General features: G+C 38.4%; 1 protein-coding gene and 1 long non-coding RNA gene across 5 annotated transcripts in view; both read right to left on the bottom strand.

The window, feature by feature from the left end:
- The window catches only part of LOC111874993 (lon protease homolog, mitochondrial), a 49,442-nt gene extending 34,301 nt beyond the window's left edge, over positions 1–15,141 (bottom strand). For 2 of the 3 annotated variants that reach the window (XM_023870965.2, XM_023870953.2), the window contains exons 1-5: positions 14,574–15,141; positions 14,395–14,483; positions 10,368–10,534; positions 4,549–4,808; positions 32–223 (exon numbers count right to left, since the gene is read on the bottom strand). In XM_023870965.2, the coding sequence (XP_023726733.1) occupies positions 32–223; positions 4,549–4,808; positions 10,368–10,534; positions 14,395–14,483; positions 14,574–15,005 (1,140 nt within the window). In that variant the 5' untranslated portion in view covers positions 15,006–15,141. The remainder of the gene's footprint in view (positions 1–31; positions 224–4,548; positions 4,809–10,367; positions 10,535–14,394; positions 14,484–14,573) is intronic. The other variant, XM_023870976.2, reaches the window with a different exon arrangement.
- A 3,864-nt stretch (positions 15,142–19,005) lies between these two features.
- On the bottom strand, positions 19,006–24,548 carry LOC111875054. Of its 2 annotated transcripts, none has more exons than XR_004514168.1 (3): positions 24,350–24,548; positions 21,985–22,175; positions 19,006–20,291 (listed from the first exon to the last, which is right to left on the bottom strand). It is a non-coding gene; the product is annotated as an uncharacterized LOC111875054 (long non-coding RNA). The 2 variants fall into 2 exon arrangements; XR_002844657.2 differs by lacking the exon at positions 24,350–24,548 and adding an exon at positions 24,132–24,343.
- Positions 24,549–25,397: the final 849 nt, after the last annotated feature.

Below are 25,397 nucleotides of genomic sequence, written 5' to 3'. Positions count from 1 at the left end.
TCTCCTTGGTATAGTTAGATGATCCACTCACATCCATCTCCTGAAGTACTTGCTGCAATTCAACTGGTTCAGCTCCGGTGAGGGCAGCACCCAAGTCCGACAAATAGACTGGATTGTCAGCTACCCGTTGCCCAGAATGCAACATCTGTTGTAATGATTCACGGTACAATGGATTCATGTTAATGATGTCACGAATTGTCTTTAGCACTTCCTGTGTCAGAGCCTGCACATATAAAAAATAATCATCACTTCTCAACCACATTTCAAAACCACATTCTCTTAAACTTTTTTTTAATACATGCCTTCCTTTCCAAAATAAAAGCATGCATGGCTACTGAAATGTTCAATATGTTATACCTGCAACATTTTTTTGAGCAACACTCAGGCTGCATCATGTTCATATTCCATGGAATTGCTGCTATACCTAATTTCTGGGCAATGAGTGCAAAAGTTCAAATTACTGTAATAAAATTGGTACGTGAATTGTGATATAGTTGAAACTATTACTGCATATGTTGAGAAACAGAGAGGCATGACAATAAGAGGAAAATGCTACATCAGACATATATTTAATTATAAAATAAAGACACTTTTAAATTTTGTTAGTATCATTATATTGTAATTAATTTCTCATATTGGTAACAGCAATAACACATTTTTAGTGGTGTCTGAAATCCTGCAGAACATCAATTAAAATTACTCCATCTGCATACACAAACTAACTCGCAAACCATTTTTCATGAAATTTGATATTGGAATGGTTTACAAAAAATTAGTCTATGAATATCAGTGTTGGTTAACATTGAGAAAAGTAACACACACTTCACATGAAGAGCTGTATACACAAAGTTCTATCTCCTGAGATACATCGTTATGTAGTCTGTTGAAAGTCAGCCGAAGTTTTGGAGGAACCTGCTTCATGCTTGTTTCTTGCTTGGCTTCCTCCTCAGCCCTGAAGATAGAGGTCACACATTCCTCCAAAATGTCAGTTGACCTTCAATTGACTACACACCAGTACATTCTGCACAACAAAATTCTTCACCACCACCGGTGTGACAACCTCAAATCCTGCATATACACCTTCCTGCCTGCAACTCATTAATATTTATGTGAGTGAAAATAGTTTCAGACTAAAGTTCTATAGAAAATGAAACAGATTCATTATGACTACTGTATTTTTCCTACATATGTTATACTTTTTTAATAACTGAGCAAAAGGGATGCTATGCGTGAATTTCCAAATTTGTATAAAGTGAGACCCTGATTCAAAAGTCTGTCTAGAGGACAAGCTTTTTGTACCGCAAAGAGCAGTTTTGGAAAACAGACCCTAAAATGACTGTTAAAACTTAGTTAAATCATCAACAAGGAACCGAACCTTGCTGATTTAATAAAATAAGTTATTTTTTATTCTCCAGAATGTTTCATTTTGTAACACAGTAAGATTCTTTTCAACCTCCTGAATAATTTTCAGTTTCTTATTTATTGTTAATTTTTTATTCACCACACCATGGACATTCGTTACTTCAAAATCAGTCCCCTGAAGAAACTACAACCCTTGAAAAAAACACAAAAACAATAGTCATGACTTCCTACTGACAGAGAAAATGTAGGCACACAGCCACATTACATTTTGCATAACAAGTAAATGATGACTATGAACTATGCATGTGTGGCCCACACGAATTGAAAACAAGAAAAAATCCCTTCTATGCTGAAAAGAGTACCTAAGCATGTACAGGAATCAAAGTTTCCTACATAAATGCATGTAAATCTTTAAATGACGAACATTAAACTGAGCAAAATAATACATTAGGCATAAGGACCTTCAGGTGGCACCACAATGCAGGAAAACATATAATCCCTTAAATCAGGATTTCACTGCATTCCACAATGAGCAATAGTGTCCTCAACACATGAAGATTACAAAGTCTTTTGTCCTCAGTAATAATTACACAATGCTTCCTTCCACTTGAATTATATGTCTACACATACACAAATATATTGTAATGTGTTTTGCTACTGAAGACACCGTTCAGTTTGTTAATTGGTTTATTTAACAACGAACAAATCGTAACTACAGATACTTATAACACTGTTATGGGTTTACAAACCTTACAACCCTACACAATAACCTTTTCAGTAGTCTTCACGTATTTATAATGCGGGAGCTATACAAGTCTCTCTTAATTACACACTCCCGATATAACTGTACTACAGCACACAATCTTGAAGTCACACAATCATTCTTCACTGACTTACTTCTCCGTTATCGTGCACTATCACAGATTATCACATCAAATCTTCCAACCATGCATTCGGGTCTTCTTTCCGCGACTGCTGCTATATTCCAACTGTCTTTGGTGGCTGCCACATTTTAACTGTCTTCTTAGGCAGCGCAGTTCTCTTATAAACCCTCAGCCAGACAATGGAAAATGCCTCACTTCCTTGTTGCCTAGTCGCCTGTTACATCACAGTGGGAAGTGCTGCCACGTCACCGCAGGGGAGGGAGCGGAGTGTTGACTGGCCTGTTACCGTAGCAGCGACAGCGCTCGATGTTGTTACGTCACTGCTGGCAGGGGAGAGGATGTTCTCCATAGCGCAATATGTCACAATATATAATTAAAACACAATTTTACATAAGGGAATAAATACTTTTATGAGCTTATATGAATAAATATTTAAAATATATGAGCTTTCTGGAGAAAATAACTCAGCAAGGATGCTAACAATTCATTAACAATTTCTCCTGCTAAACTCATCTCTTAAGTACACACAGTGTTTTTGTTGATGACTTACATGGAAGAGAGTAGTAGTAAACACATAATTCATACTGTCATGTGTTCAGGGTTCTGTGACTAATAATAACGGGTTCTGGATTTATTGACACTTATACATCTACACACTTCAGGACTACAGGCAATTATAGTGCCATGGCTGTTCTACATACTTTCAGTTCACCATTGCACACATACACTAGGATTCTCAGTCTTCACTGGTCGTATCCTGGCAATGGATTTATCACAGTCTCACTGTCACTTCAACTCACATATGACATCTTCTTGGCAATCTAATTCATTTCTTGCCATTTCCTGTAGCTGCCAATTTCGAAGACTTGACCCAAATCTCTTCCAACTACTGTTCTGAACTCCCAATACCAATTCTCTAATCTAATCTCCCTAGCTACAGACTTTCGTTAGACTCGGATCGGACCCCATAGAGAACACTGTCTTCTCTTGTCGAGTACTGTTGTGTTACCTAGCAACGCACTGTAGCATGGTCCACAGAGAACACAGCTCCTATTGTTGCATGTTCGCTGGAACATGTATACTGAGTCGTTGCCTAGCAATGGGTCAATACGTCACAATATGAAGGCAGTATCTGATTCTACTTTTGATCAGGGATGAGCTATACCGGATTTTCCTGGCTTCTCTCAATTTATCAAGGAAAATTCCAAGATTTATACCATAATGTTGGAAATGTCTGCTAGCACCTTGACCTCTCCCAACCCACGTTTCCCATTCATCATGCCATCCTGAATATCCATTGCAGACCATAAAGTAATTCAGCAGGAAAGGAAACAAACAACCTAATTAGAATAATCTATTCTGACAATTATAATAGCTGGATTTGAGGTTCTCATGGTGGCTATGATGAGTAGTTTTCTTGACTGTAGTGCTGTTACTTAGTTCATAGTCAGTTTGATGCTTCCGACGAACATATTTCCTCAATCTTCAAGGTAGCATAGTAGGGCAAGCAAAAAAATAAGCAGTGCTGAGCTTGGTGCCTGCTTCCCTTAAGTAGCATCAGAGTTTGTCTGACTATATGGTGTTACAACCCAAAAGACCAGACTCTTCAACTATAATACTGTTACAACTTCATAAAAAGCTGTGTAGAGATGCAAAGGTCTAAATTAGCAACATGAACAGACACTCCTCCCTTCTCAACCCTCCAAAGATATCTCCAAGTTTCCTCAGTTCTTAGATTCCATATGGGAGGAGCAGCTAGTCATTTCCAAATTGGGGGGGGGGGATTATGCATGCAAAATTAAATTAAAATAGCAAACTGCACACACATTCAGTGCCCAGCATAAGGCTGAGTATTGTAATGATGTGGCTGTTTGCATGAGAAACATCCCAATAGCAGAAATGAAATAAAATATCATCTATTTGAGAACCTGTTACTTAAATACTGATTCTGCCTACATGACATTTGTCAGACAAGCCCTCAAACTTCTGCATCTCCAGTAACATTTGTTACTGCTGACTTCAACACAATATTATGTAAAGAATTTGTATGTAATATATTTATTCATTTGTCTTATGTCCAACGGTCATTAGTTATCACTATCTGCAATCAACCCAACCAACACACAAAAAAATTGTGGTGGTGGTGGTAGTAGTAGTAGTAGTAGTAGAAGAATAGTTGTGGTGGTGGAGGTAAGAGAAAGAGGAGGAGGAATGGACAGAAAGAAAAGAGAAAGACATAAAGGAAGAAAGGACATAAATGAGGAAACAAATGTACAATTTGTAACTGTCATTTTAATTTTACCTTAACTTCTTCTGTTTGCCTAAATTTCTCATGTGTGACATTCTCGACTTCTACCATGAGCACAGGCAGTGGTTTCAGAATATCCTCTGGTGATGTTTCTTGAGAACCATTAGCAGCATCTGATTTCTCCTCCTCATCATTACTTGATGATTCCACTGCAATCTTCTTCTTTCTGCGTTTTCGTCTCCTCTTCTCTACATCTGTATCTTCTAGAGACACATTAATGGATGTGTTAAATATTGGAAACTTGATAGTCATTTCTGCAGCAGAAAGCAGTTATGGAGACATGTTGTTTCATTCAGTATTATATTTAACAGTAATAGAGAGAATTTAGGAATAGGCCATGGAACTCAATTCTCACCTCCTTCAATTTCCATAGGTCTAACAGTAACATATATACAACTGGAAAAATAATTTTCATGCACAGCTGACATGATCATCCATACATATCCATATTTCTAGATTAACTGGAGAGGATTAATGATGGGGAGGCTGAGTATAAGCGACGAGTTTAGAGTAATGCAAGTTCCCAGTAATTACAAAAATGTATAATTCCTCAACGGCATAGTTTTTTATGTTACTTTCCATTACAGTTATATATGCTACTTTTAAATTATGTAACTGAAGACATAAAGAAAGGTCTCTTACAACTCTCACCAGTTCACTATTGTGAGCATAGAGACGAATGACTTAAAAGAAAGTATGGTGGGAAATATATTTCACTGCATTCCTGTAGTGTAAGTAAATTTTTAGTGTATTCCTATTGTTAAAAGTTAAATTTCATGTCTCTGAGTATTTGACACACTGACAGAATTTGAAAGTCAATAAAGATACAAATTCCTGATAAATTCTAAATATGAAATTTCAAGTTTCAGTTGCAGGTATGCCTGTGATGTAATAAAAAGTAGATGTGGCACTTTCTATGAAAAGTTTACACCAATTAGAAAGATCTGTATAAATTCTGTAATTGTTAGTAACCATGAAATTCTTTCAGGATTCTGCAATATAGAAAGCTTACAAAACTTAAAATCACAGATCATTATAAAACAATTACTGTCTTCTTGGATGAAACACTGTCTAGTCTGGTAGACTGTCGATGTTTCAGAGGAAAAATGTGCTTCTATTTTCAGGGTACATTCCCCCCAAATCCCAGGAATGATCTACCAGATGTTACAGCATCAAGTACCTGAGTCACTGCAGTAAGAACCTCAATCTTGCATTTTACAACACTCAACTGTGACCAAGTTAAAATATACAGGCTCATCCCTAAAAATGTGGAACATTCTCTAGGTGTTTCAAATTATGTCACAATTATTACTTGTTCAAATTTCGACATAACATTTTGTCTGAAGGCAAATAAGACAACCTGCTTTGACACTGCAGAATTTATGTGAAATTACTTGAAACTATGAATTTTATTTAATGGTGTTCTCAACAGCTAAAGATATGTAGCATCAAATGATTGTACTGGTGAATAATAATTTGGGAAAGATGTGGAATGGACTGCTAGAAGCCTAATTTTAGATTCTATCCCATCAATTGCCTCGATGAATTGAGCAAAACCGCAGAAATATCAGTAACACCTATGTGCTTCTACTGACTGATGAAATTTAGACCTATTTTCCTTTCCTTTTCTTACAGCTGCTTTTCTAATTTGTATTGGCAATTTTCTCTCCTTTACTTCCATTTATATTTGACATTATCAGAACATATACTCTGTTAAGAACTTGTTCTGGTGGTTAGTGATCAAGACTAGCTTTCACTAATGGGTCCACTGGGCAAGAACCTTTCCTCTGCTACACATAATAATAGAAACACATGCAGTTTCCAGAATGTTGTGTTTGGAAAAACTTAAGAACACAGACAATGTGTAAAAAAATTGCAATGTTTATTGTTACACACCACCATCAGTTTTAACTTACTGTCTTTATCTGTTAAGATGGTTCCTAAAAGAAAGAGGACTTACAAAGTTGTGTCTCTCTCTCCCCATGTTCAAATTCTACAAACCCAAATCCAAATTCCTTTCAAACATCATTTTGCCCAGTTATTCATGATAACTGAGCCTAACTCATGTTCCTGAAGATTCCCTTAATGCTGTTCCTTATAAATCAATTCCTGCATCAATACCAACATAGCAAACACATGGCATGCTTATTATATGAGAAATCATGAATCATACTCAGGATCTGAGGTTCTCATAGCAGTCGTTATGAAGAGTGCAGTCTCTCCTGGGATACAGTGCTGTGCAGTCTGTTGCAAGTCAGGTCGACAGGTTCACTTTCAACAGACTAGATGGCATTAAATTCCAGAAGACAGTACCCTTCATGATTCACAGTTACTAAAAATATAAAATTTGGCTTAAGAAATTTCATGTGAACTCCTATGTTGTATGTTCAACAACAGCAAATATCAGTAAGGTCATGCCATAGCTCAAGCGGTTAGTCGCTGGCTTCCCACAGCGGCGGCCCGGGTTTGGTAAGGTGGGATTTGTGGTGGACAAATTAGTGCTGGGGTGAGTTTTCTCTGAATACTTCGGTTTCCCCTGCCAATCTTCATTCCACCAGATTCTCCATCATCATAATCAACTGGGTCAGGCTACAATAGGCCAGTCAGTGGCCTCCGTGCCTAGCGGACCCAGTTGGATTCCACCCCCCACTAAGCAAATTAAAAAAAAAATCAGTAAGAATATGAGACTGACTTGAGTGCCTAAACATTGTTAAGAAGTTGCCATGGGAAGTTTCTTTAACATCACAATTGCTATAACCATACAGTCTATTCAGCAACAAAGGTTTCAGCACTCACCATTGGCAGAGTGAAAGAGACTGGTGCAAATACATGTTTGGATTCAGCATAAATGTATTACATTCTAATATATAAAAATGCCTCCTTTTACATGTAAGAGGCACAAAGCTAATTAAAGAATGCATAATTTTTGTTCCCTAATCTCAACTTTTAAATGTCCATATGTGGTTTTTGTTAACCATCTAAGAAACTTATGTTTTGCCTGTGGAGCCCTAACAAGAGCTATGGAAACTTTTATGGCCAAATACTGTTTTACACATGAGATATGAGGTTGTCACTGCAGCAAAGATTGATATAATAGTTTTCTGGATTATGACACCGTGTAGTCTAACAGAACAGTACAACGTTTCAGAGGAACACAACATCCCTGTGCTCAGAACTAACTCCTTGGAGCTGAGTCCTTCTTGAGGAGCCATCGGTTGCTTAGTTACTTACAAATTCCCCAATATTTTATGGAACCCAAAGGTACATTATCATCTTTATGAGAGCCTGCCACTGGTTTCAATCCTGAGCCAGATCAATCCGGTCCATGCTACCCCATCCAATTTCTCTAAGGGCCATTTTCATATTATCCTTCCACATCTTCCTGATGGTCTATTTCCTTCTGGCTTTCCCAACAAAACCCTATACACATTTCTCTTCTTCCACATGTGTGCACTACATCCACTGCAATCTCATTCTGCTTGATTCAATCATTCTAATTACAAATGGCAACAAATGCAAGTTGGGGGCACACGGTAGCGTAGTTGGTTGAGACACTGTGCTACAAGTCAGAAAGTATGGGGTTCGATTCCTGATAAGGTCAATGGATTTTTTTTTTTTTTTCAAATTTACCTAATCCTTCAAACTGCCCTGGGGTCAACTCAGCCTCTAACAGAAATCACTACCAGGAATATTCCTGGGGGGTAAAGGGTAGCCAGTGTGTAAGGCTGATGTTATCGTCATCTGTGAGTCGCGTGTCTAGAAGATTTGGGAACTTCAACTTCTCACAACCTTATGGGCCTTCATGGCCTGTCACAGGGATGGCTTTGCCTTTTACCTTTTATGAGTACAAATTATGAATTAGAGCACTTCTTTCTTCCCCTCTCATAGCAGAAAAGAACTAAGTTGGGAAAGAAACAGGTTAAGTAGGAGGGGTGGAGAAGGGGAAACAATTCATGGAGGACAGGAGTGACCAGAGCCTAAGATAAAGAAGCAGAGACAGAGCCCCAGGTGTGGGAATGGGAACAAAAAGTTTCCTATCCTGGAATTGTTGCACTTTTCTAAGTCTACAGTTCACAATAACCTGTCCAGGGCCTTGTGTCTTCTTACTCATCTCTGGCTCCGATTCGCTAACCCTATCTTCCTTGTTCTGTTTTCTGCCAAATTCTCATGTATGAATGGCCACTTTCTGAAATTTGCTCACTTTTACCCTAAAGACCAAGGCACTGAGAGACTACATGGTGTCATAATTCAGAAGACTGTAACATGAATACCATTTAATAATCTGTTTTTTTTTTCTAAACATTATGCACAAATAAAAAAGTTACAATATTTAAAAGATGATTTCATGAAATACAGATGAATGAAAAATCTATCCCTGTGACAGTTAATGAACCCTAAATTTTATATTAGTTATGATCAGTTATAGGGGTTGGACAAAATAACGGAAACACCAGAAACTGAGGAATAGAATTTGTTTGTGTTTGTGTTGTTTACACTGAAAGAACTTTCTGTTTTCAACACTGAATGTTCTTCCATTTGTTTACACTCTGTAGTGCTCATGTCAGTGCATTAGTGACTATGTTGAGTGACAGTCTGTGTGAAAGAATTGGAAAATAAGAGACTTGTCCAGTTTTGAAAAAGGACAGATCATTGGTGCACATTTAGCTGGAGCATCTGTGACAAAAACAGCCACATTATTAGATGTACCAAGAGTGACGGTTTCTAAGGTTATGTCTGCTTACACGAATCATTGGAAGACAACATTAGCAAAGAGGAACGGTTGGTGAAAATCTACAATGCCAGAAAGAGAACGTCGTAGATTGTGTAGGATTATTTAAAAAAAAATTACAGAACTACTGCATCACAGGTGACTGCAGAACTGAATATTCACTTTGAAGACCATTTCTACAAAAACTGTCTGATGTGAGCATCTCAAATCCAACATCCATGGTAGGGCTGCAACTACTAAACCTCTGATTACTGAAAATAAAGCTCAGATGCATAAACAACTGTGTCATCACCATAAAACATCGACATCAGATAACTGGAAATGAATGCATGATATGTTCACATGAGTCATCCTTTATGCTGTTCCCTACGTCAGGAAGAGTTTACATTTGGAGAACATCCAACGAAGCCTACAATCTGGAATGCCTGGTTCCAACAGTGAAACAAGGGGGAAGTTCTGTGATGGTCTGAGCAGCAATATCGTGGCACAGCATTCTGTTGGTCCCATTACTTCCCTTCATGGCTGAATTACTGCAAGGGAGTAGGTGGACACAGTGAGTAACCTGGTGCATACCACAACCGAAACATTATTTCTGAATGATGCAGTTTCCCAAGATGCCAATGCCCCCATTCACATAGCTGGAAATGTTCAGTCACGGTTCAAGGAGCAGGAAGGTGAACTTCAACATCTTACCTGGCCAGCACAATCACCAGATTTGAACATCACTGGACCATTATGGTAAATGTTGGAGACTAGAGTGAGGAACAGATTCCCACCTTCAACATCTCTAAAGCAACTCGAAGACATTCTTCAAGAAGAATGGTATAAAATTTCACTAGACTGTTCAAAACTTGGAGTTCATTCTAAGGACTGCAGCTGTACTGAAGGCAAAAGGTGGTCCAACACCAGATTAATAAACAAATCTGTACAGTATCTGTAGTGTTTCCGTTATTTTACCCAACCCCTTATTTCATGATGGCTTGAAAGCTTTCCCTTTGAAGTTCATCTCAACCAGTGAACATGATACTGGAAAGTAATGTCTGGATGCCATATTTTGTTACATTACATAATTATATACGCTTACCTGGAGGGGCTTCTGAATCATCTACTATCTGTCCTAAGAGCCGAATCCTTCTATGGGCCATAACAACAAGACGCAGGCGATCTCCAAGATCTTGTATCTCATGTATTTGGGCAAATGTTCCAATAGGGTACACCTCTGATAAGTTATTGACAACATCAGATTCATTTCTGAAGAAAAATTTAAAGAAAAATATAACTATGGGCGAAATATGCAGAGTTATCAACACCACTAGCAAATAAGTATTGTAATAATATAGGACCAGAGATACATGAACTCTGTGGCCTGTAGTCTGCAAGTGAACTATACCGACCAAACGACCGCCGCTTGTCGGTGAAGTTGGCTAATTGTTGATCCGGATTTATGTGCTTGATGAAGGACAAGCAATACACAAACGGTAGGCTTGCAAGGAAGCAGCAGCTTGAAATACCTGAACAGAGGCTGGAGGATAACAATGACATAATGGTTGGAAGCTGGAATAGTTTAACAGACACATGTGGTAATTGTTAGACAATGCTGCAGTGTGCACTTCTGCAGCAACAAACAAACAAACAAACACACAACAGAGAAATTCTTGTAAGCGGTGTTTTCTATTCTGTCTGTGCCGAGGTTACATAATGAGGACACCAGTCGAGGTAAATCACGATTGTCCTCAGAATATTGCAACACGGTCTGAAGTCAATTGAGACATGGTGCAAGTGCTGGAAAATTAAAATGAATGAAGATAAAACTTGGGCTATCTACGTCTCTCATAGGCGCAGACCACCTGAGATTCATCTCATACCGAATCCACGTTGCCTGGACCAGCTCTGGGGCCCACTGAGCCTCCTATCCAATGTGTACCAGGGGCTCTTTCCTTGAGGGTAAAGCAGCCAGGGAGTAAAAACTGTACACTCACTAGCAACTAATGCTGAGGCCAAGAAAAAGTGGATCTGTAAACCCCAACCCCCATATGTCTTCGTGGAGTAGTGCTTAATCGGTTAATCATGGGATAACCTTACATCTTTTTTTATTCTTTTTAGTAATTCCAGGCATCACAACAGCCAAGACTGCTACAGTGGTACAGAAGTTTGCAGGAAACAGTTTGAATCCTCCTTTCTATTTTAATAGCATGGGGAAGCTTCAATGGCTTGTGATCTTTGTGCTTACACAGTATATTAAAAAAAAAAACTACAATCAGGCTTCAATTTCTTCTGGTTTCTAAGCTTAAATACTGTGTGACAAAATACATTTCTCTGTAGAAGAGATTCAGTCACCATTTTATCATCTTTAGTATATGAAACAGTTCACAGCTGTAAAATGCATACAAATTTAATAAAGGTAAACCTGTCCTTGTTCTTAACTAATCAAGCAGTGCGCCATGAAGATGTATGGGGGAGTGGATGTACAGACCCATGTTTTATTGATCTCAGCACTAGTTGGAGTGGTCAGCTTCACACCCCAGCAGTTATAACCTCTGGTACCAATGGGATAGGAGGCTGGGTGGGCCCCACAGCTGATCTGGAAACATGGAGAAGCGAAAACTTGTGCCCCCACACAGACTTGAACTCTGATGCCCTAGTTGTCCAGCCTGTAGCCTGTCACTATGCTGACTGCACTATCCTGGTTCTCACATGAAATTTAATAGACACTCTAAACATTCGTCTGTAGATAAGTTTCAAAATTGTGATTTAAGTTCAAGAGTGTGAAGCCATGTTTCTTGTTGCTCATTTCCATCATTATATATCACCACTTGCTTGGCACCCTTCCTCCTAAAAAAATATGGGGTGCTACTTTTTACCCCATTTGTTCCCATCTGAAGGGAAAGTAGTTGGGCCAAGGGCTATAGATTTTACAAAAATATGTGATAAAATATTCATTGCAGTCCCAATGCCAAAGAAAGGGAACTGTTTTGCTTTGCATTAACAATGATTACAGTAAATGCATATTATTCTCATTTTAAATGTCAGCTACCACACAATGTGATCTGACAAGGATAGTGACCAAATCCAGAGTGATGTTACTGAAATATAAAAAAATGGTTTAAAAATAATATGAATGTAAATTCAGATTTAAATACCTCATAACAGGAATACAAAATTTGGTTAATCAGGAAATCCTTGCCATTATTCGACTCAACCAACATATTCCAAAAAAAATAAAAAATTGAAAACAAAAATGAAAATATTTTAAAAGAAACTTCTAGGGAAATAAATGAACCACTGAATGACATTTAAAATTAAAAAAAATTTCCTCTCTGAATGTATTCTAACTTTGCCATAATGAGGACATCTGAAAGCTACAACCCAAGAACTATGGTGATAATATGCTCAAGCCAGATGAGCTGAGGGATGACAGGCAGGCTGTATGGCCTGGTCCTCCAGGTTGGAGGATGGTATTGGGCAGGTAACTCATCATCAAAAATTTATGTAATCCGAACATCAGCACAGTATTAAAATAAAGTGGACCCAAAAGAGAGAGACCCAATATACAGTAAGTGGAAAATACATATTATGTACATCATGGAAGATCCAAGTTTAGAAAGTAGGAAACTGACAGTGGTAAACCCATGATAGGATACAGCCAATATCAGACAAAGTAGAACCCTTTACAGTGAAATGAGTAATTACCTCAAAATAGGTATAAAAGAAATGCCTACAAAATTTTGGTATGCAAGATAAAGTAGAAACTAAGGTAAAGCTGTCCCTGTGCTTAACTAATTAGGCACTGTGCCACAAAGGGGGAGTGGAGGTATAGAGCCACATTTTTTGAAATTGGCATTAGTTGGAGGTGAGTGGTCAGCTTCATTCCACGGCCGCTTTACCCCTGGGAAAGGCGACCCAAGTGCTCATTGGAAAAGGGGCTGGGAAACCGGAGGGCCGGTCTGGACGATGTGGAGAAGAGAAAATTTTTGACCCTAGCAGGACACAAACTCTGACCCCTTGGTTGTCCAGCCCATAACCAGTTGCTATACCGACTATGCTATTCTCACTTTCGGTGTGCAAGAAAATGGTAAAGTTGTCTCTGTATGTAATTAATTAGGCCACCCATATTAGAATTCACTGGGAAGTGAAGGTATAGTTTCACCATTCTTGACCTTGGTGCCAGATGGAGGTTAGTGGTCAGCTTCACATTCTGTCTGCTTTATCCCAGAAGAAAAGCTGCTGGCACCATTGGATATGAGGCTGGGTGGGCCCCAAAGTCAGTCTAGATGGTGTGGAGTAGAGGAAAATCTCTTACTCCTGTTGGGAATTGAATCCTGACCATCCAGCCCACGGCCTGTTGCTGTACTGACTGAGCTATCCTGTTCCAGAATTTTGGTAGGGAAACATGAAAAATGATCTTTCGGAAGAGAGAGACAAGCTGACAGGACAACAGTACAATTTAACACAATGTGAAAACTTGAACTAAACTGGTTCAGGATATGACTGAAATGTGATCTTCTGTTAGTACACCTAAACCTACCACATAAAACAGGATAACTTAAATTTCTAACACATGATATGCTAATGGACGAAACTGTTTTTCATGGCATACTGCTCCCTCAAACGAATAATGGACTCTTTTTTGAAAGGTATACACAGTTTGAACACAATTTAAATTGGTCTGCAACCATCAATTTTTAGCACTCTGGTCAGATCCTTAGAGGGGAAAACTGAAAAACTAAACATTAATACTATGCTGATATATTGGTTTTTTGGACTTTATCCATCATCCTGGTTTATCGTGTTTTTATTAGTTATCTTAAAAACCAGGACGATGGATAAAGTCCAAAAAACCAATATATCAGTGTGTTATACACCATCGTCAGAATCCTATAGTAACTAATCAATACTATAACTGGTAAAATAAGTTTCAGATAATTACAGTTCACTGTTTCAGAGATATGCAAATAAAAACTTAGTCTATAAACAACTGATACAGCCCATTAACTTCAATAAACAAAAATTATACTTCCAACAAAAAAGACTACAAACAACTGAAATGAAGTACAATAGTTAGTTAGATTTCAGAACCTGTGTTCCACAGTAAATAAAACAGAAACACATACTCTTCACTTGTTTTAAGGAAAACTCCTACATATGGTTGATTCAGCTTCACTTTCCTTCTTATAAGGTCAATCAATGCCGGATTTGTTATCTGAAAAAGAAGATAAAAACAGCAGTTCATGCAAATTTCCAGAGTGACTTAAAAATGCAACACAAATCATTCCTTAACATTTCAACTTACTTCAATTAACTTTATAAAGCGTGGAAAGACAGGGTTTCTGTTGACTGCTATAAGAGGTAAATGTGGCCATACTTCGGGAACTATAACTGTTGCTGGAAGAGACTGATGTGCAGAATATTCATTATCAGAAGCTTCTAGACCTGCACCCTGGCCGGGCTGCCTCCCCTCATCACCTGGTCCTTCAGTGTTTCCTGATCGGTTAGTGCTAAAATATCGCCCAGACGTTGTTGTGATATATTCTGACCTTGGCCCTGCATACACTGGAATACATCTGTATGCCTCTGTTGTACTTAATATTCCAATGCATCTTCGTCTTTCATTTTTAATTGAAATTCTGCTTACGGCTCTGGAGGCATACGAAACTCCTCGCCAAACATCATACGAATATAACCACTTTGAGCAGCCAGAACGACAACATAAACCTGACAACATAATCGCTTATAAAAACTTGTCTTGATCTTCACAGAAATTAAATAAATCTACCATACACTTTTCTGCATGTTCCAATACGTTACATCATTCATATCAACAACTTGCCGCCATCATGATATGATCCTCCTGGATACAATTGGCAAGCATGGTGGGCAGCCAACGTCTATAGTCCTCCCATCTATTCCCAGTTCTTATAGAACTCACAAAAGAAGCCACATCAGCTCAGTTGGTAAAGGTGCTTACCAATATCACTCCCCCCCTTTTTTTTGTCAAAAGGACAATTTTTTTAATCAAGCCTCCATACATTGCAGTGTACTCTGCACACAAGACAACACAATTCGCAAACTCTCTCTCTCTCTCTCTCTGATACATTTGAGTGTATATTTATTTACACAAGTCAGACATCCAGTTCTTTACTGATTTGCAAAAATTATTCCTGTTATTTCATACTAATTTGGTGTCAGCTGATAAAGATAATAAACACAAGCAAACAAACCAATTCAGACAACGTAATTTGAACTAAACACGTACAACTAAATTATGAAGCTGCAGACATTGTTTCTTTACAACTGTCTTGCAAATAAAAACATTATTCATATATGTGAAACTACTGTATTCTCTGGATTGTCATATCAATAATTACTTGAACTGTTGTTTAAAAAAACATATGTAAACAATCATAAAAATCACATGAAGGCATGGCTTACCTCAGGTTTGCCAATTTTTATGGAAAATTATGTTGATTTGTTAATCTTACCAGTTTTCATTCCAATGGAATCTTCATCATTCAGAATATACACATCATTTTATACTTTGATCATGTTAGCATTCTGCCTTAAAATTTTAAGTAAGAGGTAATTCTCTTAGATGATACATTTTAATGCTTTCAATACACATGCAAAACATAAGATAACATCTCCAATATCTGATTCCACACTGCACCCTCTAATTTTCTGATCTCATAAATGCATAGGTTCAGGAAGAGATCAGGCAGTCATCAAACTTTACTACCAAATATTTTCGAGTCTGTATTAAAAAACTTCTCGACTAAAAATCCTGAGATGGACATGAAGGAATGTCATGCGCAGAAAAAATTTAATTAACATTGGCCTAGAAACTTATAGTCAACTTCCTGCAACTGTGCCAAAGTATGTAATCTGCTAAGCAAGCTTCTGAGGAATAATTTTTTCTTTGTATTTATGTTTTTAAAGTAAGTTCTGTAGTTCACTGCTGAAAGACTTGCAATTGGCAACTAATTAATTTAAACTGTAGAATGATAAAAGTAATTATATTTCACCTGTATGCAAGAGTAAAAAATATACTGACAAACCCACATGACATTCCTAAATTCTGCTCTGTCATGCTGAACCCAATGTAGTGGGAGAACCATGTTTAAAACATGAATATATGGTAATTATCAAAGTGATATTTGGGATAAAAACTATAGAGCCATAGCAAGACTGTATGTACAATTCCTGAATGTTTGAAACTTGATAACAAGATGTAAATGCACTAATGACAACAGACTCAGGTAACCTGAATCCAATGGTGAAATTAAGGACATTCATTAAGGATGCTGTGCCATGAGTAACAGCAGCTGCTTCAAGTCAACAGTATACTCACACACACAATGGCAAGGAGACATTATATATACACTTATGTTTGTAAATATATGAACTTCATTCACACCTGCCACATGGAATGCTCCTCGTACTATGCATTTGGATGCACTGCAATTTCAATTACATGGCTCTACATGTAGACGATCAGTTCTGAGACTTCTTTAGTATCGGCACAATAAATTTTATCTTTTTTCCAATAACATGTAAGAAATTATATGCCATTTTTGACTAAATTCAGTATACTGATAACAAAAATAATACCAAAAAGATCTAATTGGAACAGTTGCCATCATATTTGTTATATGCAATTTGAAAGAGCAATGTTATGAGGGCCCTGAACATACTAATAGGTACGAAGAATGGTGACTGAATCTGTGATCCTCAAAGAGGCTGTCATGCAAGAATACAATGATGCGAGAAACAATGGCTCTGAGCGCATCAACAGAAGGTATAGGGAAGTCACAAAAGCTGGAATTCAGGACACTGTGGCTTTAAAGGGTGCTTTTAAACAGCAGAGGATGGGAGAAAAGACAAAACACAACAGAAGTGATGACAGAGCAGAGGAAAAAAGAAATAAGCGAGGATAAACTGAATAACAGAGGCTGATGTCTGAGTATGTCCCACCTCTCTTCCATCAGAATGTAGGAACAAAATGAAAAATATTTTTAGGAAAATAAAATGCTCTTTTCAATGGGGAGAAGGAACTTAATTCACAAAGGTCTAACAGATGGAAAGAAATATTACAAATAAAAAAAAATGATAAAAGATTAGAAGTGAAGTCAGGGCAGTGTGACAATGTAATGTTTATATTTTAATCACATAGGCACATAACCTTTAGTGTGAGAACCTTGTTTAGTTTATAGGTATAGGAGGTACATCTTGGGAAACTTGAGAATCCTACACATTTTATGACTGGCTATGTGAATAAGTCGACTGCCTCAGTGGTCTAGTGGTCAGAGTTCCTGGCTACATATCCAGAGGTCCGGGTTCAATTCCCGGCGCGATAAGATTTCCTGAGAAGTACTGGGTCTGGAATGGGGTCCACTCAGCCTCGTGAGGATAATTGAGGAGCTATTTCAAAGAAATAGAAGCTCTGGTCTAGAAAACCGAAATTAACGGCCGTGTGGATTCGTTGCGCTGACCATGTGACACACTCTATACGCTAAATTTGGCACTAACTTCGCCAACAACTGGTGATCGCTCGGTATAGTTTGCTTGTGGACTAAAACCACGGAGTTTGTTTTTTATGTGAATAAGCAAGCAGAATTAAATGAATGATGTAGGTAACTATAGTAGAATGAAATCAACCAACTGCTGTATAGAAGAATTGTGATTATAACCTTCATGGAATAATGTATGACCCCATTAACCCTTCCACATTGTTATGTAACAAAGACAGATCTATCAATTTCTGTGTCATTATACAACCACATCCAGCACTTGTAAAATTAAGTATCAGATTTCTCTAATCAGTGATTCATTCCAGAAGTCACACCACACAATATTATGCTGCTTTATGCAGTTCAGTGTCCTGTGGACAAGAGACATAGGTGATTAAAAAATCATGTAACACATGTGGTCAGTAGCAAACTGTTGCTGCAGGGAGCGAAAGAGACTGAGATATCTATTACCAGCCTCATATAAACATGTGCATTACACATTACCAGTCACTGCTCATAACAAATTGTTTTTAAGTTTTAATTTTTAATGGTAAACTTGCAATCTCAATCTCAACAAAATTAATATTCACAAGAACTTCACATAGAGTATGATTGTACATCATTACATTATCTATTTCACTTCATATGTTACATTAAGCATGTGTAAACCAAGAGCATGCTTACTACATCACAAAGTGAGAAGTTGGTAGATGTGATACAAGGTTATGCATTAAAAAGTCAATAATTAAATTGTGTATTTAACGAACACCTGAACATGACCCTTTAAGGGTTGAAATTTGTAGTGATCATTTTAAATTAATCAATTATTACTAATTTAAGGTCTTTTTTTTTTCCTGTGGTGCTACAGCCCCAATTTGGGCCTAGGCCTACCTGCATGAAACTCTGTTTCACTAGATCTTACACATATGGCAGGACTCCTTGGGTGAGTGATCAGCTCTTCGCAAGGCCTCTACCTGTAGACAAACACAGAAAAACGCACACAAACATCCATGCCCTGAGTGGGATTCAAACCCACGATCCCGGCTTCCGAGTGAGTGAAGACAGTGAACACCTTAGACTGCTCGGCTAACGTGACCAGCAATTTAAGGACTTAATACCTCTTTAATTGCAATACACGCAACAGAATGCAAAAAATAAAAATATGTCTACATTAACATAATGTCACATAGTAGGGGTTGCATGACTGATAATAATGAGTTCTAGATTTGACCATTGGGTTTATTGAACACTTCTTCACAATTACAATCAATTATAGCACTATCGCTAATTTTCACAAATTACTAAGACATGCTCATTCTTCACCTTGTACTCTCAACTACACTCAAGTTATTCTGGGAATCTTGTTATGTAGCCATGGCTCGGACCACACAGAAAACATCCTCCTCTGTTGTCAGAATTATTGTGTAACCTTGCAACTAGCTGTAGAGTGGCCCACAGAGAACACAGTTCCCATTGTTGTATGTTTGTGGGAATGTGTTTACTGAACCGTTGCCTACCAATGCTTTGATCATATCCGTCACAATAAGATTTGTCTTCCTTTTCGGGAAAACATCTATCCTAATACAATCTAGCCTGTCTGCCATGTATGCCATCCAGAACTGTGTCCAACCCATAACATCAATTATCTTATGCTGATGTTGGCAAGCTACTTACTAATCATGTGACAACATGAATCATACTGTCACAAAACATGCATAGCACAAACTAAACTGACCATTTTAATGTTTCTTAAATGCAAAAAAAGTTAAGTGTTGTGTGAACATAAATGTTAAAAGCTCATGTGACACCAGATTCAGAAGAATAAACAGAAACTTTGAAGACAAATGCAAATGGTGGCGCTCTGATCACCCAGGACTCACTGATTACTAATTGATCTGTTACAAATTAGACAGAGGTATGATCTTTCCCACTATGTCTGTCGATAATGCTTCAGATTCACCTTATTATTAAACCATTTACACATCACAGAAATTTTGACACTCCAGACTACATATTCTGGTGCCTCTTCATACCACTCTTCTCAATGAATCACATATTACAAACATCACAAAGTTACGGACATTCACGCATATGAGTATGTGCCGACATATCTTCAGATCACTCTGATTTCTGTAATAAGAGTAATCTGAAGAGACATCAGCACAGGAATATGCTCCCATCCAAAAGTATGGAATAGTATGTCTACAGAACATTCCTTCTGCAGACTAATTATGCATATCACACACAGGAACACAGCTGCTCCAACTATGTATTGTTCACATGTCTTCAGACTCCTCTGTGCGTTGAATGATACAGAGAGAGGAGCATCCATACACCTGTGATGAATGTCACTCATAACACGTCACAGGTATATTGACACTCCCACTGCGTATGCACTGATGTCTCATCAGATAACTCATTACTGAATGGTTTATGATACTTGCCACAAGTACTCGTTTATGGCCAGTTCTCACCACACACGAAGTGTTCAACATTCAGAGCTCCTGGTAAAAAAAACAAATAAAAGGGAAAGAATATTAGGATACATCTTAGTAGGAAGTTGGGTGAGTCTAAAAGCAACAGCCAATAAATCTTTCAAAAGTATTAAAAAAAAATTAAAATATATTGGAACAGTAACAAATCAAAATTGTGTTTACGAAAAAATCAGGACACATTAAATTCCAGTAAAGATTAGTAGCATTCACTTCAGTCTTTTTTGTCTTTCTTCCAGTCTGCTATCTAAAAATACATAAAACTGTGATTTTCACTAGTGCAGATGTGAATGTGAATCTCAATGTCAAATTAAGAACAGAGTATGTTTGAGAAGAATGTGCTGAGGCAGGACTTCAGAGGTATGAAATGATGGTAAATAACGAGGTTCAGAATTTCTACTCTTCACCAAATGTTATTAGGAAGATCAGATCAAGGAGGATGAGGGCAGAGCATGTAGCCAGATGAGAGCTTTCAGAAATGCATGCAAAGTTGCCATAGCTGAAGGAAAGAGACCACTTGCGTGATTAGCTTAGATGGGAGAATAATACAGTAAACCCTCACTAATTCAGTTACAGTTAGTCTGAAATATGAGAAATGTTGTTCACAGCTGAATACATACTTTAGGAGACATGGCATTTAGGAAGGCAGATGAATCACCTGTCTCTTCAGACAAAACTTGACAGTTCCTTTAAACCTGCATTATTACATTCAAAAACAAGCACAACTTCTGTGAATTCTATCAATGAACAAATGCATTGACCTAATCACCTATTTTCTTTTGATATGACAGGACCACACAGAAAATGATCTGTCCACTTCACATATTCATTGCCATGGGAACATGTTCACCAAGCCACTGCCTAGCAATTATAGGNTTCGGGGGGTGGGGGGGGGGGGATGCACAGACAGCAAGGTGAACTCATAAGCTTCCTTTAATCTTTTTTTAAATAAAGGGATCAGCCCATTGCAAGGCAGCTATGTGCACAGGATAATACAAAGACAGAATAAACGTAGACAAACATCCATGCCTTGAGTGGGATTTGAACCCACTACCCCAGTGTTTGAGCGGGTGAAGACAATTCATGTCTTAGACTGCATGGCCACTGTGAACAGCACAACAGTACTAAGGATATACAGGATGAACCAGGACCTCTGTAACAAACTCTGAGGAGTGATAGATCTCACAGGGAGAATAATTTTTGTCAAGCGACCATTGTTCTCTGAAGTGTCATTTATGAGCTATGTGACATTTTTAATTACGAAATGAATTATTCAATTGTTTCTTCAAGTACCTTTGTGGACAGTTTACAGAAGGGGCTCAGAGTGTCCACCCTGAACCTGATTACACTCATTACATTGTCATAGCAGTGACTGTCAGGACTCTGTCGAACACTTCAGGCCAGTGTTGAATTTGTTCAAAAGCAGCGTTTATGCACAATCAGCTCCTCTCTGGTGTCAATTGGGGTGGCGTACATGACACTCTTGACACACCCCCAAAGAAAAAAATCTAGGTTCATTAAGCCCAGTGATCGCGCTGGCCATGCAAATCAAAGACGTCCATTCTTAATGGATGATTGCGAGCAATTGCTAGCGTAATCGACTACGTACACAGATGTAGTGTAAGGGGTGAGGAAAAGGGATCATCACTCAGTTCAACACTGTCAACATTAACGGATTCAAAGTGTAATGGCTGTGTACATGTACCTGCATGATATGCTGCAAACAGGGGTGAATAACTCCTAAATGACGCAGTGGAAGATACAGGTTGCTTGACAAAAATTGATCCTCCCTGCGAGATGTATCACTCCTCAAGTTTGTAGCAGAGGTCCTGGTTCACCCTGTATCTGTCTGTTCAACAGTCTGCCATTTGATATGCGGGCGGCTACTTTGCTGTCCTGCAAATTAATCAAAAGAAAGAAGAGCCCCATACTGAAATAATTATGCAGGATCCTATCCTGCCTCCTCCTTTATGCAATGCCACATGCTGCATGTTACAGAGTCAACAACTGGTCGCAGTGCATGGGGAAACCCACCCCCTCCAATAATAATAATAATAATAATAATAATGTTACAGAGTAGTTTAAAATTCTGAGCCTTGACAAAGTTGTTTTATGCTCTCAGGGTGAGCTGCACTCCTTTAGAGCAGCCTCACCCATGGCTGTACAATTACCAGGCCAGTCTTTAGGCTCATATTTTGCTTTTGGAAATGGATCAATTCTAGGGAATTTTGAAAGCCAATCAAACTGCACCACCACAGGCTGATTTCATCGAAAGGTCTGAACATCAGAATGACAGTTATGAGCCATTTCTTACCCCCTTGCTCATCACCACATATAACACAGGCCACTGACTGTGATAAAAAGTGTCGTGGAACTGAGGGACAGCTCTCCATTTCGGAATGGTATTGATTTCTGCTCACACTCACTATCCCAGCCTCACCAGAGATGCCCACCTCCATAAATATGCTGTCATGGACATGTGGCTGGTAGCTCTACACTTACTGATGGTGGGATATCTCCAGCTGAACTGTCATTTGTCAACAAGGACAGCAGAGATCCCACTGTTAGTCCCAGCTGGATTCACAACCAAGATTCCAGTTGAGCCCCCAGCAACCGTGAGGAGGAATGTCTGGCTTACTCTTCTCCCACAAAGATGCAGGCATGGCCAGTCCCACAGAAAAGGGGTGCATGATTTTAGGACCAGCACATTTTACAAATCCTTTCCACTGGTCTAAGCAAAACTAATTTCTGCTGATCTGTTGTTCATACAGTGACCATTAACTGGCAATAATCTAAGCACATTAGCATTGTTTTTTCATCCTTTCCCTCCTGGGCAACAAATCATACTGCAGAGAAATCAAAATTATTTTCTTTTTCATTTTTAATTTTTGTATGTGTGTATTCTGATTTAAAGTTGTTTCAGCTGTTAAATGAATCGTAATAGCTCATATAATTTAGTGACATGCTAAGGGATGAAAGGCCTGGGTTCCATTCTCAGCAGTGCAAGACTTTTCTCTTCTGCACAGCATCCGGACTGACTCTGGAGCAGACTCAGCCTCCTATCCAATGGGTACCGGGTGCTCTTTTGCCAGAGGTAAAGTGGCAGATAAGTGAAGCTGAGCACTCACCTCCATTTAGCGCCCAGATCAAGAATGGTGATCTATACTTCCACTCTCCCATACACCTTTATGGCATAGTGCTTAATTAAGGGCAGGAACAAATTTACCTTTTACCCACCTTCTTTCCTTCCTCCATCCCCCTGCCCAATATTTGCCTTTTGCATAACTTTCACTTCCCAGTGCTACAGTTCATTGCCAGCCCTGTTTCCAGTCATCACTCTCCCCATATCTGAACCACTTTCTCTCCTACCCTTAAACATGAGGTAGCACATCTCTCTGAAATATTGCTGCTTATCTAGTGAACTACTTGGTATCATATCCCAGAAAAAGATAATCTGCTGAACCAGGTCACTTCAAAACAGACAAGCAAAGCCGGTACTAAATTATACTCTTGAGAGAGAAAATAAAATAAACGGCGGTAAAGTTGTGCTTGTTGCTAGTTACGCACCAAGCATTTTTAATCTAAGTTATAGTTATTAGATTCACGCTCCGTGTGCTTTTACTCCTGGGGAGAAGTGCCATTACCCAGTGGTTGAGCCAAGACCCGGTATGAACGCAGTGCAGACCGAGTAAAATCAATTTCCCGGCAAACTAAATCGATTCCCGGGTCGCAAAGCCGTTCAGTCACCATAATGAGGTAATTCGGAAAAGGGAATTTTGCTACTGATTTCGTGCCCAGTAATTATTTTTACTGTTATGTATGCAGTCTTCTCCTTACTAATACAATTCTTACCTACAGGCGAGCTATTCATTGCTCTTCTGAACTGAAACCTCATCGTAACGCTAACGGATGTGTATTTAAAATATGCTGGAAATTTGATACTGTTCTCGAGGACTGCACCTGGTAATTCCAGTCTATAAACTTTTTCAATAAACATATTATATTTAGCTTTTACGTAATAGGTACAGTTCACGTATATTTATCTATGCTGTGTGATTCCACGAACTCACCCTTGCAAACATTGACCCGGAAATGACGTATGATTCACAGATTATTAGAAACCGTTGATCCATTCGATCCATATCACAGGTCAATATATAACTGAATACTATTGGTTTGATTCGTAAACGAACTATTATGTCATTGATATACCGTATTGCCACCTATTCGAAACCTTGAACGAACTACTGTCTACCATTTTGCCAAGACTACTACCGCCTGGAGCCCGGTCGGTATAAAGATTAACTACTATTCACCCACAGTTCCCCTCCATCAGTTCTCAACGTTAGGAAGAATATTGCAGCTTTGATCCAGAAAGTGCGGAGGAACTTCCTCTTTTTTCAAAAGTGGGTATATGTGAACTGCTTTCAGCTGCATAATTTCAGGCATATACATCTGGAGAAAGTTTCTGAGCAGTAAGGGAAAGGCATTTAAGGCTTAAGTTTGCGCAGTGGCATTCTTTTATAGTTTGCAGCACTGTTGACTGGCCCATGAGTAAGTTATCAACGGTGTGAGGAATTTTCATGAATCATGAACGTGGTTTAACCCTTTAAAGACCGAATTTCTTCCAAACTAAACATAAAAATTCAGTCCGTACCTCACAGGAAACACATTACGTCTCCGCTACAGAGACCAACCGGTTAATGCTGTTTTGGGAAATATCCGATGCTTATTGTGAGAACCATACGAAACACACATACACTGTGTGGGCAGAATGCAGAATTCTAGTATGTTAAACCAGGTCGTGCATATAGTAACCATTAGGTTTCAAAAGGTTAATAAAGATTTATCAGCAAAGCATAACAATTCATTAATCTTGATATAAATCTGAATATTAAGAAGGCAAGTTTTCTTGAAAATTTAAATAATGTATTTCTTGGATATAAATATTCCTGTTGCAAGGTAAACATATAACCTTGTATGTGAACTCGATTTTTGCCTGCGTGAAGGCGTCTGCCAGCTGTTGGCGAAAAGGTGGAACTACGTACTAGAAGCCTGTAAGACTGAGCTCTTGTGCGCGATATTACCGCTTCGTAGAAAAGGTTTCGAACTAGGATG

This window comes from Cryptotermes secundus, unplaced genomic scaffold (genome assembly GCF_002891405.2).
Source record: "Cryptotermes secundus unplaced genomic scaffold, Csec_1.0 scaffold321, whole genome shotgun sequence".
Classification (NCBI taxonomy): domain Eukaryota; kingdom Metazoa; phylum Arthropoda; class Insecta; order Blattodea; family Kalotermitidae; genus Cryptotermes; species Cryptotermes secundus.
Note: the sequence above shows the minus strand (reverse complement) of the source record. Positions and strands in the feature narration are given on the sequence as shown.